General features: G+C 39.4%; 1 protein-coding gene across 1 annotated transcript in view; it reads left to right on the forward strand.

Moving 5' to 3' along the window:
• The first annotated feature begins 2,171 nt into the window (after positions 1 to 2,171).
• The window catches only part of Neto (Neuropilin and tolloid-like), a 621,542-nt gene continuing 608,072 nt past the window's right edge, over positions 2,172 to 15,641 (forward strand). The window contains exon 1 of the mRNA XM_083113526.1: positions 2,172 to 2,714. Within this exon, the coding sequence (XP_082969652.1) occupies positions 2,663 to 2,714 (52 nt within the window). The 5' untranslated portion in view covers positions 2,172 to 2,662. The remainder of the gene's footprint in view (positions 2,715 to 15,641) is intronic.

Below are 15,641 nucleotides of genomic sequence, written 5' to 3' on the forward strand. Positions count from 1 at the left end.
TCTAGCCTGACTTGATATATCACATCACCGCTTTCCCATTTTAAAATTTTTGAGTTGAATTCAATATGGCGGCCACCAATATGGCGGACGTCCGCTTGGAACACAACAATATGGTTCCCCTAGGCCTAACCTAGGGACTTTTGTATCACTCGGGTCATCTTTTACAGAATTCCGAACAGTTCGGGTTAAGTTTTAGGAATAAGTTCTGGCAGTTGTCTACGTAGAAGAGAAAGACATGAGACAGAAAAAAATGGCGCACACAATATTAGGTTGATCACGCAGCTGGTAGCACTTGGTACGTTTGCCAAACTTATCAGCTACTCTTTCTGTTCATTAAACACGGTTTGGGGGTTATACGAAGGCAATTAAACTCGACGTCCAATGTAAGGTATATCCTAATTACGTGGCGCTGCGTTACGCGTGTGTATTTGATTTAACGGCTCTCGTAGACAAACTAACTAACTAACTCTCTAGCCTTCTTAAACCCGAAGGTTTATGGCTGCAGCAACACAGGCCTTCCATCTGTCCCTATCTTGAGCAAGATCTATATACTCTTTTCCATCCCTACCGATTTCCTTTAGGTCCATCTCAACGTTGTCCCTCCATCTTCGTCTTGGCCTTCCTACAGGTCTCTTACCATCTGGTTTCCCAACAAGAATCCTGTAAACTCCTCTTTCCTCTCCCATTCGTGCCACATGGCCTGCCCACCTAAGTCTTCTTGATTTAATTATTCTAATAATATCTGGACATGAATACAAATTATGTAGTTCTAAATTATGTAACCTTCTCCACTCACCTGTCTCCTCATCCCTTTTAGGTCCAAAGATTTTCCTAAGAATCTTATTTTCAAATACTCTCAATTTATGTTCCTCTTTTAATGTAAGGGACCAAGTTTCACACCCGTATAATACTACAGGCAAAATTACTGTTTTGTATATTTTAACTTTTAGTTTCTTAGATATTAAACGAGAAGACAAAAGTTTATGAAGAGAGAAGTAACATGCATTTCCTGAATTAAGCCTACTTTTTATTTCCTCTTTAATATAATTTTCATTTGTTAATATTACTCCTAAGTATTTGAATTTGGAAACTGGTTCAAACGAGTTGTTATCAATAATTAGATTTTGATTATTACCTAACACTTGGTTTCGGCCTGTAAGCATATATTTAGTTTTCTCTTTGTTAACTTCCAAACCTATCTCTTTAGCAGTTTTGAAAAATATTTTAGCATTATTCTTAATCGTATTTATATCATCCCCCAGTAAGTCTACATCATCTGCATATGCTAACAACTGAGTCACACCATTTAATTTTAGTCCTTCTTTAGTTTCTTTTACCTTCCTTACAGCATATTCTAAGGCTCTCGTAGACAAGAATGTCTGAATTCTCGTGGCTGTGCCAAACGATTGCCGCGAAGCCTAAACTTGCCGGGAACGGATATTACGATTTGGCCACCATCAGATTGATACAAGAAATTGAGTATTTTTATGAGACGCATAGGCATCTAGTATCAGAAAGGAACACGCTATCGCTTTGCTGTAGATCAGTTTAAAATATGGCGGCTAATGTTCTGAAGGTACCGTCAGTGATTTTATGTTCTGGAAAATCCAAGGGCGAATAAAATAAAGCACACACGTGTTAGATTATGGTTTGTAGTTCCTTTTCGAAAGGAATGTACAGTGGGATCCTTGAGTATTACCGTGCAAATTGTCCATGACTATTATCATTAATTTTTCTCTTACATCGCTGGCGCAGAAGTTGTTTATTCATTGTTGTTATTAAGTGGGGGGTTGTGTGTCCCGCAACGTGATCGTGCGGTCTACAGCGCCAGGCCATCATTTCAAAACAAGACATGGGCAAGGGGAAAATAAATCATGGTTATGGAAGAATAACCCAGTTATCTTGGACTATATAAAATGCGGAGAGAGAGAGGTTACTTAGGGTCGAAATGGGCGTGGTCGTTCGTGTTAACTCATCATTCATCTTCATCGTCGTGATAAGCCAAAAGTGGCAGAAAAGCGACGCTAAATAACCAAAACTAAACAAAATTAAAGGTCGAAGAATTTCGGTCGTGTCCAGGAAGAAATTACTCGTACCGGTTGGCAACACTGTGGAGCAGAATTTCTTCCCGTCGCCAGAGTGCGCGCGGAACAGTGTGGGCTGCTCGGCGGCCGAGGGAAGAGCGTTTTCGAAAGGCTCGTTCGCGCTTGCCAGTAGCAACTAGTGTTTCGCCTTAGCACGTAGATGCGTAATCGTGCTCCCGAGTTAAGATTTTTTAAAAGAGAATTTCCGTTGATACAGCGCGTCACGTGGTACACTCGGTTAAAACACAAAATAATGCTTCTGTACTCGTCGACAGTGAGTGATTGAATGATATACACGCAAGTATCATTTAGGAGGATCTTTACCAGTTCTGCGCGTGTTTTGTTTGGGGTCAAGATTGACCAGTGTGGAAGATTCGTGTGACGTGTACATTTCGTTTCTACAACAATACACACATGAGCTTCTCTTGGTCGAACATTGTTGTACTCAAGATTTGTAAAATTCTCAGCCAAAGGCGCTGCAAATCTTATCACTCCATCACCCTGACTCCCTGTACAAGTAGTGTGGTGACCAGGCGCTGGTTTCGGAGACCTGTTTGTGTGGTTCTATAGTGTTCTAAATGACTCTGCCGTGGCAGGTAGTATACCCAGCCTTCTTCAGCAGGCACACATGTAAGTACATATGTGTTCTTTCTTTAACATAGAGCAGTGGCGTATTAAGGGCAGGGTTGTTAAAGGACCGGAACCTTTTTTCTCGCACGATTTAAATTCGGTCCAAGCTGTGTATTGCTTCATTGAAAAAAGGTTCCTGGACCGTATTTAAACTGATCCAGGAAAAAGGTTCCCGGACCGAATTTAAACACTTTAGAGATAAAAAGGCTTTTTACGGTCCAGAATCCATTTACGCTTGCTGATTTACTCTTCTGGAGCTTCAACAACACTGATTAAGGGGAAGTTACGCACTATGACCTTGAAATTGAGTTTTTCGCTGTTCGGTGATGTGTGACTTGAGATTTTCACAAATGTGACTCTATGAACACCTACATGATTTTACTGTTCAGTGAGTGATGGTACTTTCAGGTTAACTACTGATGCGATCGCAGAGACAATCTCGAACGAAAGATTTATTCGCAATTTTCTCTGTAATTCGTTCTAGTAGAATCAAGTGATGACTTAACAAGGATTCACATTTGTGAGAATCTCAATTGTCCGTTAGCTTTTTCAGAAAGATAGTGCTACAATGAATCTATAGTGCAAATATAGCGTTTTCAGTGGCGTGTCCCTTCAGATCATGGCATAATCACCATAAAGTATTTAAGTACGACAGCGTGTCTCCTACTATCCTATTACTGAAAGTAGCTTTTTATTTATTTACTGAACACTACTGAATCTAACCCCCAAATCTTCCTTTTCTTCATCAAACGGATTAAATATGGAGTATCTACAGAGCATTCCCTGACGTTTGCTACGAGACTCGGCAGCAAGCTGCCCGGCATCAGCGCTTGTCTTTCCCGGTGCACGGGTAAGCGACAGTCGCTAGAGTCGGCTATTAAAATTACAGTTTTCATATTGTGCACTAACCTTGATTACAGAAGGTGTTGAAAATGATGTCCCTCTGCTGCAACACATTCCTGGCATCTCCGAAGGAAATTGGCATTTACACGTGCAAGTTCGTCTACTGTAATTCTCCCGATTTTTCGTACAATACTCTCTTTTAACTCACGGATGGTGTGCGGATTGTCTTTGTATACTTTATTTCCCCATTTTTCTTTCCACTTTTATTCAGAACTGACCCTGTTACTCTAAACTTTTTTACGAGGTTTAATATAAGCGACTGTTGCGGACCCGTTCACCGGGAAAGACAAGCGCTGATGCCGGGCCGCTTTCGCCGAGTCTCGTAGCGAATGTCAGGGAATGCTCTGTAGTAGCCAAAGTGACTTGGAACCAGCTGAAGTAAATTACTAAGAAAATATATTCTTATATTCCGATTGTACACTCCCGCCTCATCGCACATAGTGCAGCACGGTGTAAACTTTTTAACGTATGTTTTAGAAAAATATATACATGTTGAACTTTATATTATTTTATGAAAGAAATTCCTCCAAATTTGGATGAGGAGGTCTGTGCCATTATCCCTCCGCTGTGGTCACTCTTGCAAACTATTATGTGTAGCAACACCTTAAGAACTTTTATTGGGACCAGTGGCGCAGGAATAGGGGGTAAATTGTGCCTCCTCAATACGTAAAAGGGGTGCAGTGCCCTCCTAAACCCATCAACACATATTGTATCCTCTGAAAATTTGTCTGACAAGTGATAATATTTATAGATGGTAGAAGTAATTTTTAGTTATGTAAAACTTTTGTTTCACCTACACTCTATGCAAAAGCACGAATTACTATTAGGAAATATTATTATTATCTTTTAATCTGGCATTTTTTCAAGAGTGAGTTATGAGTAAATGTTTTCAGGGAATATTAAAATTTCCGAAACGTGTGAACACGCTCTCTTCAAAACAAAAGGAATGGAAAAGTCTATTAAATCGAGAACATGTTCCGGGGTTAAAACAGCCTAGTGTTTTGCCAGTGAAATCATACAGATTAGGGCCCAATACAGTGCTGGTTCTCCATTTCCCCTCTTGCTTTCAGATATGTTAGGTTTTTACGTGAATTTTGTACCCTCTCAGATCAGAAACATTCCTGCTCAGATGGGGACGGAACTTCGAAGTTGTCTGTCACTATGCCTTCCAGGGGACGCCAGGTTCGTTCTCCGATGGAGGCACATTACACCCCACTGTAAACTGTAGGCCCAGTTGTGAGTTTGTGTTTTAAGTCCCCTTTATGCACAGTAAGGCTAATCGGGACTGGACCTACAGCTTAAAGTGGGATCCGAACCACTATGTGCCTCCACTGGGTATCGAACCTGGGACCCCCTTGATTACAAGGCGACGACGTACGGCCAGTTTTGTTCAGCCTATCTGAGCATAACGTGGACTGATAACACGTTGACAACCTTTGATACCGCAATCTTATTGCTAGTGTAGACTTTACGGAGGAGTATCGCAGCGTCACCCATTGTGGTGTAGGTGATCAAACGAGTTGAGTGTTCTACTCAAATTCTCCCCTACCGAGGATTTTCTGTCCGAGTCAGTATAAGCGAAACTTTAGACCTAAGTTTATGACGGCAGAATCAGAAAGATTTCCAGGACTATTTTCATCTGTAACATTTGCAAGATCATAAAAATTACATGTTACTTTGCTCCTCAGGAGACAGGAGGTTAACTAAAGTGCATTTAACTTGAAAATTTTCATAAACCTGAAAATTTAGGGGGGCAGCAAGTGCCCCCATTGCTCCCGCCTAGTGAGAGTGCCGAGAAGCCGCTGAACTGGCCGAGCACATTGAGTGTTTGACCTAGTCATCAACAGTCCCTTTTTCGAATCCTAGCGTGAACAGGATCATTATGCTTATTCATTCTCAGTAGCGTCGAAATTCAACATTACCCTAGACCCCTCAAGATTCTCAAGGTGTCACTTAACTGTTAACATGTGCAAATAATTCATTCTGAGTTGATAAATAGATGGGGCGACTGTTCCAATATCATTATCGAAAATCTATTAGCCTTTCGAGAAGCTTTGTCTTTCCTGTTTTGACGTTTTCTACCTGCAAAGAAAAGGCTAAAGGTAGCAGTGACGTCATTTTTAGGAACCCGCACAAAACCAGCTCTGGCGAATATGGCGGTTGCTCAAGGACAATTATATATTCACTAGGAAAAACTGTTTCACTGACCAGGCTCTGGGAGTTCACGTGTTTTGGTCTAATGTGAGATCATACCTCCAAATGATAATTGCAAAATTCTTTTGAAACTGTCACCATGTCTATTTTTCAACTTGAAATGAATTATTTGTATGTTATAGCTCAGGCATATTGGACGTCATGAATGACAGTATCATTTCTCCTCCTAATATCCACTTCCACAAAACATTTTTTTGTTTTAAATGGATGGATAAGCTTTACTTCACTATATAAAGTCTTGTAACACTATGGTAAACGATATTATGCTCACTAGGTGGCCCTTTACTTTCACGGATTCTGATTGTGTTATGATGACTATACTGAATCCTTTCTCTAGCATACAGTTATTTTATTTACGTACAATTCAACAAGTCACTACCACAATACATTACATTTTGTAAACGATTTTTTTTAAAATTGGTTTATTGGCATATTGGACGTCATGAAGGCGAGACAGTAGTATTTTGCCTCCTAATATCAACTTACACATAACAATTTTTGTTTGAGTTGGATGGATAAGCTTCATTTCACTAACGCTTGTATTCGTTTATCAGATAAGCAACGAAGTTACACTTTTAGAATTCTGAGAAGTTGATAAGGGTGCAGACGATTTCATCTCAAGGAATAAATATACACAATGCTGATATTATTTCAGAGAAGTCAAATTGAAGGGAGTTTCAATGCAAAGATGGTGATTCCGTGGGTGGGGACAAAAACAATCAGACTCCGTAACGTGATCTTGTTCCTGTCTCTCGCTGTTGCGAAAGCGTTTCAAAACCAGGAGAGTCCTATTGGCAAAGGATCAAAAATTCCATCTTGAGCCACCAGGAACTTCCGTTCCGTTACTTCAGAGCCAGAATTATATTCCATATTCACCGCAACCGCATTCATTGCTATTGTGTAATAGTTAACTTCATAGACGGTATTCACCACGTCAGAAGCTGATAAATGAAAGAAAACAGACTAGGGACGGACGTAGATTTTTGATTTGATTTGCTTTATTTTACTTCGCTCTTTGGATAACTTTTGGCAAATGGATGAGGACGAGTGATGACATGATAAATTTGATGAACACAAACATCCATGCCCAGGCCGGGATTCGAACCCGCGACCCCTGGCGTCGTAGCGCAATGTGCAGGACGGACGTCGAATTCAAACGAGAGGTTCTGTATGTTACTCTCGAATTTCTATTTCGTTATTTAAATCTAGATACCAGGCTTCTTTACAAAATTCTAGAAATCCAGTTTTGTTACTCGATTAAAGAATCCAAAATTCTTTACTCGATTCTCGAATTCTTGTTTCGTTACACGATTCTATATACGGATTTTTTTACCCGAAACGGTACTCTATTCATGAAGCCAGGATTAGTTGCTCGATTCTCGAAGCCAGGATTCGTTACTCGATTCTTGGAGTCGGGATTCGTTACTCGATTCTAGGAGGTAGTATTCGTTACTCGATTCTAGAAACCAGGATTCGTTACTCGATTCTAGGAGCCAGGATTCGTTACTCGATTCTAGAAGCCAGAATTCGTTACTCGATTCTAGAAGTTAGGATTCGTTACTCGATTCTAAAAGTCAGAATTCGTTACTCGATTCTAGGAGCCAGGATTCATTACTGGATTCTAGATGACAATATTCGTTACTAGATTCTAGAAGTCACGATTCGTTACTCGATTCTAGAAGCCAGGATTCGTTACTCGATTCTAGGACCCAGGATTCGTCACTCGATTCTAGAAGTCAGAATTCGTTACTCGATTCTAGAAGTCAGAATTCGTTACTCGATTCTAGGAGCCAGGAACCGTTACTCGATTTTAGAAGCCAGTATTCGTTACTCGATTCTAGAAGTCAGAATTCGTTACTCGATTCTAGGAGCCAGGATTCGTTACTCGATTCTAGGACCCAGGATTCGTCACTCGATTCTAGAAGTCAGAATTCGTTACTCGATTCTAGAAGTTAGGATTCGTTACTCGATTCTAAAAGTCAGAATTCGTTACTCGATTCTAGGAGCCAGGATTCGTTACTGGATTCTAGATGACAATATTCGTTACTAGATTCTAGAAGTCACGATTCGTTACTCGATTCTAGGACCCAGGATTCGTCACTCGATTCTAGAAGTCAGAATTCGTTACTCGATTCTAGAAGTCAGAATTCGTTACTCGATTCTAGAAGTCAGAATTCGTTACTCGATTCTAGGAGCCAGGAACCGTTACTCGATTTTAGAAGCCAGTATTCGTTACTCGATTCTAGGAGCCAGGAATCGTTACTCGATTCTAGAAGCCAGGATTCGTTACTCGATTCTAGGACCCAGGATTCGTCACTCGATTCTAGAAGTCAGAATTCGTTAGTCGATTCTAGGAGCCAGGATTCGTTTCTCGATTCTAGAAGCCCGGATTCGTTGCTCTGTTCTAGAAGATGTTATCAAAACTCATCGCAATTATTCAACAGATATTTTTATAGTTACAACAGTCACTTTCCTACATTTATCTGTGTCTACTTGTCTCAATGCTGAGATAGGTCTTCAACATTACATGATGTAACAGGAGCGAACTTCATGTTTTGAACGTGAACATTCCTTTACTTTGGATCGTAAAATAAGTATTCTTATCTACAGGAGCGTAGGTAGGCTGTTGTGGGCCCCGAAAGGCCGGAAGACTGTAATGAGTTTTCCTGACTTATTATTTTGTTAAACTGACCCACTGCAGGTAGATTTTAGTTACGTGTGGGAGCTCACGCGTACAAATGCATGTGCAATAATTATGCAACAATTTCCACTGTCCTAAGCAAAGGTTACTAATGGGTTTAATTATGCTAGGTTTAACGCAATTATTACAAACTGTAAACGTTGGCTGGGAATTCGGCGTATTCGAGCAGCTGACTTGTAAAGACAAATAAACACATCATTAATCTTAATCAGGATAATTATATTTATTTACTATCCTGTATGCTAAAGCTTTTTTTTGCATTCTTAGATCTAATTAATATAAGCTGTAATTTGCGGGGAGAGGGGGTAGTCTGCCCCCAAGGCCACCAGGAATCTCGAATCGTCCCTGCCAGGGTTGGCAAGGTAATTTACTCGTTACGTTTTTAGCGTAAGTTATGCGTAATTTACTTCGCGTAGAAGACCATTTTTTTACGCAGATGTAAAAACCTAATTCGCTTTCGTAAATTAGTCATATAAAAACTAATTATATTGCATTTTAACCTTTAATTTTCTTACATATTTCAGCACAAAATAATTATTTTCTGAAGATTGTTTATTCAGCCACCTCACACCCTCACCCTCCCTAACAGATTTTAAAAATTGATGCATCTGTTGATATATACGGCTGATTACGACAATTTATTTGGATTGGATTTCTAAGTTTTAGTAACAGCTTCAAATTCCTTTTTCATATGTATATATAACTGTAAAATAACACGTTGATTGTCAATTGTTAAACGTTGGATTGAAAAAGAAACAGCTGATTGAACAGAACATTTAACTACTTATTTTATCCGATTTTGCTTCCAACACTGAAAAAATACTTTGCCGTTATTTTAATTTTCACTGAAAAAAATTGTTATACATATTAAATGTTTTTATGTATTCGGAAGGAAAGTTTTTTAAAGCCTTTTTTTTTGTTTTCTGCCACTGCCAACTGCATAACAATAACTTTTAATTTTTATGTTCGATTCTAGGTTTTTACGTTTTACTCGTAATTTACGTGTCATGTAGAAAACTTTTTTTTACGCCTAATTGCACAACTCTGGCCCCTGCTTATCTCCCTGTAACAAAAACTACAAAATACATTCCTATCGATGACGTAGCACTCCCACATGAGGATGCCCGAAGGGAACAGAAGGTTTCGACGTCAATCCCCCCAGTTTGACAGTACGTGTATTTTCCAAATGATACGCCACCTATTTGTAGATCTGGAGCCTGGAGGCAGTGGCGCTAGTGTAGCCACGGTCAAGCCTGAAGTTAGCATATTGTGTAAGGTCACAGATATCATGCATCATCTACCACAGGAAAGTCTTTTTCAATTAGCTGTTACGTCAATGTTACATGTAAAGGTACAGTTACTCACAATGTTGTTCGTACAGATGAATTGTGAGAAGGAAAAGAAAGCAAACGTTATAATAAGCCTTAGTACATTAGGTATTCTACCTACATGTAGTTATAATTGTAATGGTGATTTATCTACAACAGTTTGTTCCCACATAAACATTATTAATGACGAAAAAACATACACTTTAGTGTAAGCAAGGTACTTTTATGTCAAAATTTCTGTTCGTACACTTGCATTGAAAACAGAAAAAGGAACATGAAAATGTTACAAACTGAGATAGTTTAATAGCCAGATGCATAACCCTTGGCCTTAATAACCGCTTGGCATCTCCTGTTAATAGAAGCAACCAAGTTCTTGCAGATATCTGGGCTGATTTCCTTCCACTCTAAAGCGACTGTCTTCTTCGGATGTTCTTTTGACTTTTACTCATGTATATGCTCATAAATACTCAATCGGATTTTGATCTGAACTTTGATCTGGCGCTTTCAACTGCTTTGGTACATTCAAAATCAACCAATCCCTGTTGAGTTGAGGAGTATGTTTGCTGTCGTTATCCTACTGTAACGTGAACCCACGTGACAACCCCATTTGCTATTTATTCACATTATTCTTCAGGATATTATTACGGACATGTTTGTCCATGATTCCATTACTGTCTTGCATTTTCCCAACTCTTTTAGTCGACATACAGGGCCAGATCATAATGGATCCTCCACCATGTTTTACCGTAGGCGTTGTATTGGCAACATTGTCCTGCGTATTTTCCTTCCTCCACACTCTGAACACACCATCTGATTCGTGCATGTTTATTTTGGTTTACTCGGACAAGATCACGTTGCCCCAAAACTCCTGATCCTTATGTAAGTGCTCTTTAGCAAATCAGACTCTGTCGATACGATTGCCCTGTACGAACAACATTGTGAGTAACTAGCCTAAATGGAATAGAATTGCACCTTACTCTCTGCTTTCATATTAATAACTAGCTGATTGCCCGGGCATTTATTTATGCCAATCTTCTATTAGACAGGAATATAATGAATTCTAACTATAGTGTAAAATGAACTTGGAGTTGAATTGCATTGGGAGTGTCACTATTCATCTCAGCGGCCCCGAAAACTATGGATTCCACACTAATATCGGTCGTTTTAAATGTCACCCTCTTCCCAGCCCCACCCCTAGGGGTGCCAGGTTGAACGCCATTGGGAGTGTAACTATTCATCTTAGCGACCCCGACAACTATGGATTCAACACTAATATCGGTCGTTTTCGATTATTTTTACATGTCAGCCCCTTCCCACCCCATCCCTATGGGTGTCATATCCCCACAGTATTTCTTTACAGATTGTAAGTCATATGTGTACCAAGTTTGGTCATCGTGAATGTCACCAATTAGCTTAGAGACTCCGAAAACTATGGATTCGACACTAATCTAGGTCATTTTTAAAATTTTATTTTTCACCCCCTCTCACCCTCCATCTCGATAGGTGATGAACTTGGAGTTAAACGGCATAAGGTGTGTCACTATTCATCTTAGCGAACCCGAAAACTATGTCGCTTCGTAGCATCTCCAACGGAATGTTGTGGATCTCTTGCCGAATTCGCTCCTTCCAATTATCCCTGGTTCTTGGAGGGTTGTCCTTGAATACTTTGGATTTGAGGTAACCCCAAAGGAAAAAGTCAGGAGAGGTTAAATCGGGTGAACGGGCAGGCCACGGAATATCGCCGAATGTGCTGATGAGACGACCATGAAATGCGAGTCTAAGCACATCCATAGACACTCTGGCAGTATAGCTAGTTGCACCATCTTGCTGGAAGAGTTTTTCTTCATCTGGGTCATAGTCAGGAAAAAGTTACCAATATGTCAGAATAACGTCCAGCGTTTACCGTCACCGTGTTACCGCTCAAGGTCACGCCCTTCACTCTCATAACCCCCAACCACGCCCGCCAGCCATTCCTGAAATCTTCCCGTTTCACTGCCTCTCGCAACGTCATGGGCGGATTTACTCTGAGACTCCGACAATGTCATAAAAATAACAATATAAGTTCATGTCAGGGCATTACGGTTTCGTACACAAACGTTTATTTTGCCTATTATCGTGTATAGTGCCTATATGTGCCTATTTTACCTGATTTTCGACACGAACTTGGTATTAAAGCAATTCAAATGTACAAGCCAATATTTTCTGATTGTGTTAAACTTTCACTCCGTATTGTAAGAATTCTACTTCATATTTTTCCTACGTTTTCAACAACCCAAAACTTCTTTCTGGAAGGATGTGTCTTTCCAAAAATTCCTGGCTTCTATTGTACATGGTCAGCTGCCTACTTAAAGAGAAGCAAACGGCGCCATTAACCGTCCCATTTTTTCCTTAAGCTGTAAATTACTTTCATTAAAAAATTGAAGAAACATCTTGTCATTTGCTATCATTGACTATTTCTTAATGACTGCCAAGAGCTATTGTGTGACAGTGATATAGTAGTTATGTAATCAGAACAGAGTAATTAAAGGTCCAGGAATTTTAAATAAATTCAATTCCGGTCCAGGAGAGAAAATCAGCATGCGTAAGTGGGTTTTGGACCGTAAAGATCCTTTTTATCTGTAAAGTATTTCAATTCGGTCCAGGAACCTTTTTTCCAGATGAATTTAAATTCGGTCCAGGAACCTTTTTTCCAGAATGAATTTCAATTCGGTCCAGGGACCTTTTTTACGGAAGAATTTCAATTCAATCCAGGAAACCTTTTTTCCCGCATCAATTTAAATACGGTCCAGGAACCTTTTTTTCAGGAACAATTAAAATACGGTCCAGGGACCTTTTTTCAATGTAACAATACGCAACTTGGACCGAATTTAAATTGTGCGAGAAAAAAGTTCCGGTCCTGCAGGGGAACCCAATAGAACCCATTAGAATTTAACAACCCTGAATCAGAATGTCACTAACAACCTAATTTCTAGCCCTCTTAAACCCGAAGGTTTATGGCTGCAGCAACACAACCCTTCCATCTGTCCCTATCCTGGCCAAGACTAATCCAATCCTTACCGATTTTCTGTAGGTTCATATCAACGTTATCTCTCCATCTTTATCTTGGCCTTCCTAAGGTCTCTTACCATCAGGTTTCCCAACAAGAATCCTGTAAACTCTTCTTTCCTGAGAAGAATGTCAAGCGTATATTATTTTCTTTGCATTTGGTTCTGCCATATGAAGTGTAGATCCACATGTCTACTCATGTGTGTTGTCTTAATTAAATAGAGCATGATTTAAATTGTATTTATAATGGGCCTCCCCGATGGCGCAGTGGTAGCGTTGTCGCCTTGTAATCAAGGGGTTTCGGGTTCGATACCCGGTGGAGGCACATGGCACAGTGGTTCGGATCCCACTTTAAACTGTAGGTCCAGTCCCGATTAGCCTTACTGTGCATAAAGTGGACTTAAATAACCAAATCAATCAATCAATCAATCAAATTGTATTTATTTTGATAGCAGGTTAGTGCCCATTTTGTAGAGTTTAGTGCCTTTTTGCCTGCCTGTTTCGGATTATTTAGTGCCTAAGATTCGGTCTCTAGTTAATACTCTTCAGAAAGACAAGGTCCACCACGTGACGTCATCACGTTCATTGAACATTCCAAATGGACCTTCCTTAATATACCCACCTTGATTGCAGCATGTTTTCTTTTCATAATCTCCAAATAAAATAATCTCCATAATCTTCATTCTAAAGACTAGAAGTAAAACCATAGCTTCATATTAAAGTCATTGATGTATAATATTTCATTCGCGTGACGTATATAACCCGCTCCCTGTACGTTTCTTTCGTCATTGTACCCTTATGCAGCTCTGATAGTTATGGCTTAAAAAAAAACCTCCCATAAATATTTTGTCAAGAACGTTCCTCTGGCAATTTGCCAACCGGGGCGGAAGTATTCATTCCATTATTAGTAGCGAGTCGTTGGGATCAGAAGGTTGCACCAACGCGGAAGTTACTCTGGTTGTCGAATGAAATACGGACGTGTAACTCAGCCTTAGCGGAATCGTGCCAATGATAATAACGCTAAACCATTCTCGTCATTGTTGCAATCATCAGATTTCTTATGAATGTTGTTTCCTTTCGAGTGCTTTCTCTTTAATTGTCGTGGTTTGATTGTTGAACTTCCAGGCAAGGTAATTTACTCGTTCAGTTTTTTACTTAAATTACGAGTAATTTACTTCACGTAGAAAACCAGTTTTTACGCAGATGTAAAAAAATAATTTTCTTTCATTAATTAATAATACAAAAACTTCAGCACAAAATCATTATTTTCTGAAGCTTGTTTATACAGCCACCTGACGCCCTCACCCAAACTAACAGATTTTTAAAAATAGAACTGTTCTTTCCAGTAGCGTAACTTATACGCTCTGAGCCCCCCCCCCCCCGCAACTTTCAATTGTGCGCCCCTATATCTTCTAAAATATTAATTAAATCTACATTTATATTAAGCATATACAAATATGAAAATACATACATGTAATTAGAATCAATGCAAAAGCTGGTACGGAAGGTTAAGACAACAAACAAACTGCCAAAAATTATATACAGTAAAATCTCGTTAATCCGGATCTCGATAAGCTGGACTTCGCTTAATCCGGACATGCATAAGGCCAAAAGAAAAAGCATAATGCAAGGTTTTAAATATGGCTAGAAGTCAACAAGAGAACTTCCCAAAGAAAAGGCAGTCAACCACTGATGGATGAAATTCTGTTTCCCGCAGACTTTGAACTGTACTGTATAGTGTATTTAGGCGTATGCCCTTTAAATACACCATAATAACACCATAATATCACTCTTGTCACTGTGCTTCTTAAAAAAATTTAGATTAATTTTAGCTTGGAAAATTACCTCTCAGCTGATGAAGACGTCACAGGTAGGGTCAAATACAGCATTTAAGCAGTGCATACGTCCAGAATGCAATAGCCAGAATTTTGTTTTCTATCAGGAGTAATTCTGCAACTTCCCTGATAAATTAATTGTTTAATAATTGTAATAAATTATGTGTGAATATACGCGTACAGAACACATGTGTTTGAGACTAAGGAACAAAAATCTCTAAATTTCTCAGGTTTCTGAAAATCTTTGGTTGTAGCCCACCCACCCCCCTGTATATTGTATACCCCTGGTCCCGCATCCAACTAGGGCCGGCCCTGCCCAGGGTTGTGCAATTACTCGTGAAAGAAAAGGTTGTCTACATGACACGTAAATTACGCGTAAAATACATAATACATTTCCATTCGTGTGAGCTTCACAGCATCACTACATATATTTTGTTTCCTTTCTTAGCGTGTCCTGGGTTTGATATCCTGTGGAGGCACTTAGTGGTTCGGATCCCACTTTAAAGTGTAGGGCCAGTGCCGATTAGCCTTTCTGTGCATAAAGTGGACTTAAAGCACCAATTCAATCAATCAAACTTTTCTTTGAGCATAATAAACACCATTAAATGATTACGAGATTAATATAATTTCACCAATAGTGATTCTGATGTCTACAAAGTCATTATGTGCATTATTCTATAAATTATTTATTTAAAACAAAAGTTGTTAATGTCAATATTTTGTTGCATTCACGATAAGATGTCGTATTTCGGAAAACATAGTAGCTAAATTGTGGTTAGTGTGTGGCAGAGCCCACTTGAAAAAAAGACCATTTCCAGACCCAGTGGGTTTTTTCATTAACTGTGGTATTTCAATAATTTCTGAAATGAAGGAACGTCATAGAGGTGTATACTAATGAAGA

Source organism: Lepisma saccharinum, chromosome 27 (assembly GCF_977018435.1).
Source record: "Lepisma saccharinum chromosome 27, izLepSacc3.1, whole genome shotgun sequence".
In the NCBI taxonomy this organism is placed as follows: domain Eukaryota; kingdom Metazoa; phylum Arthropoda; class Insecta; order Zygentoma; family Lepismatidae; genus Lepisma; species Lepisma saccharinum.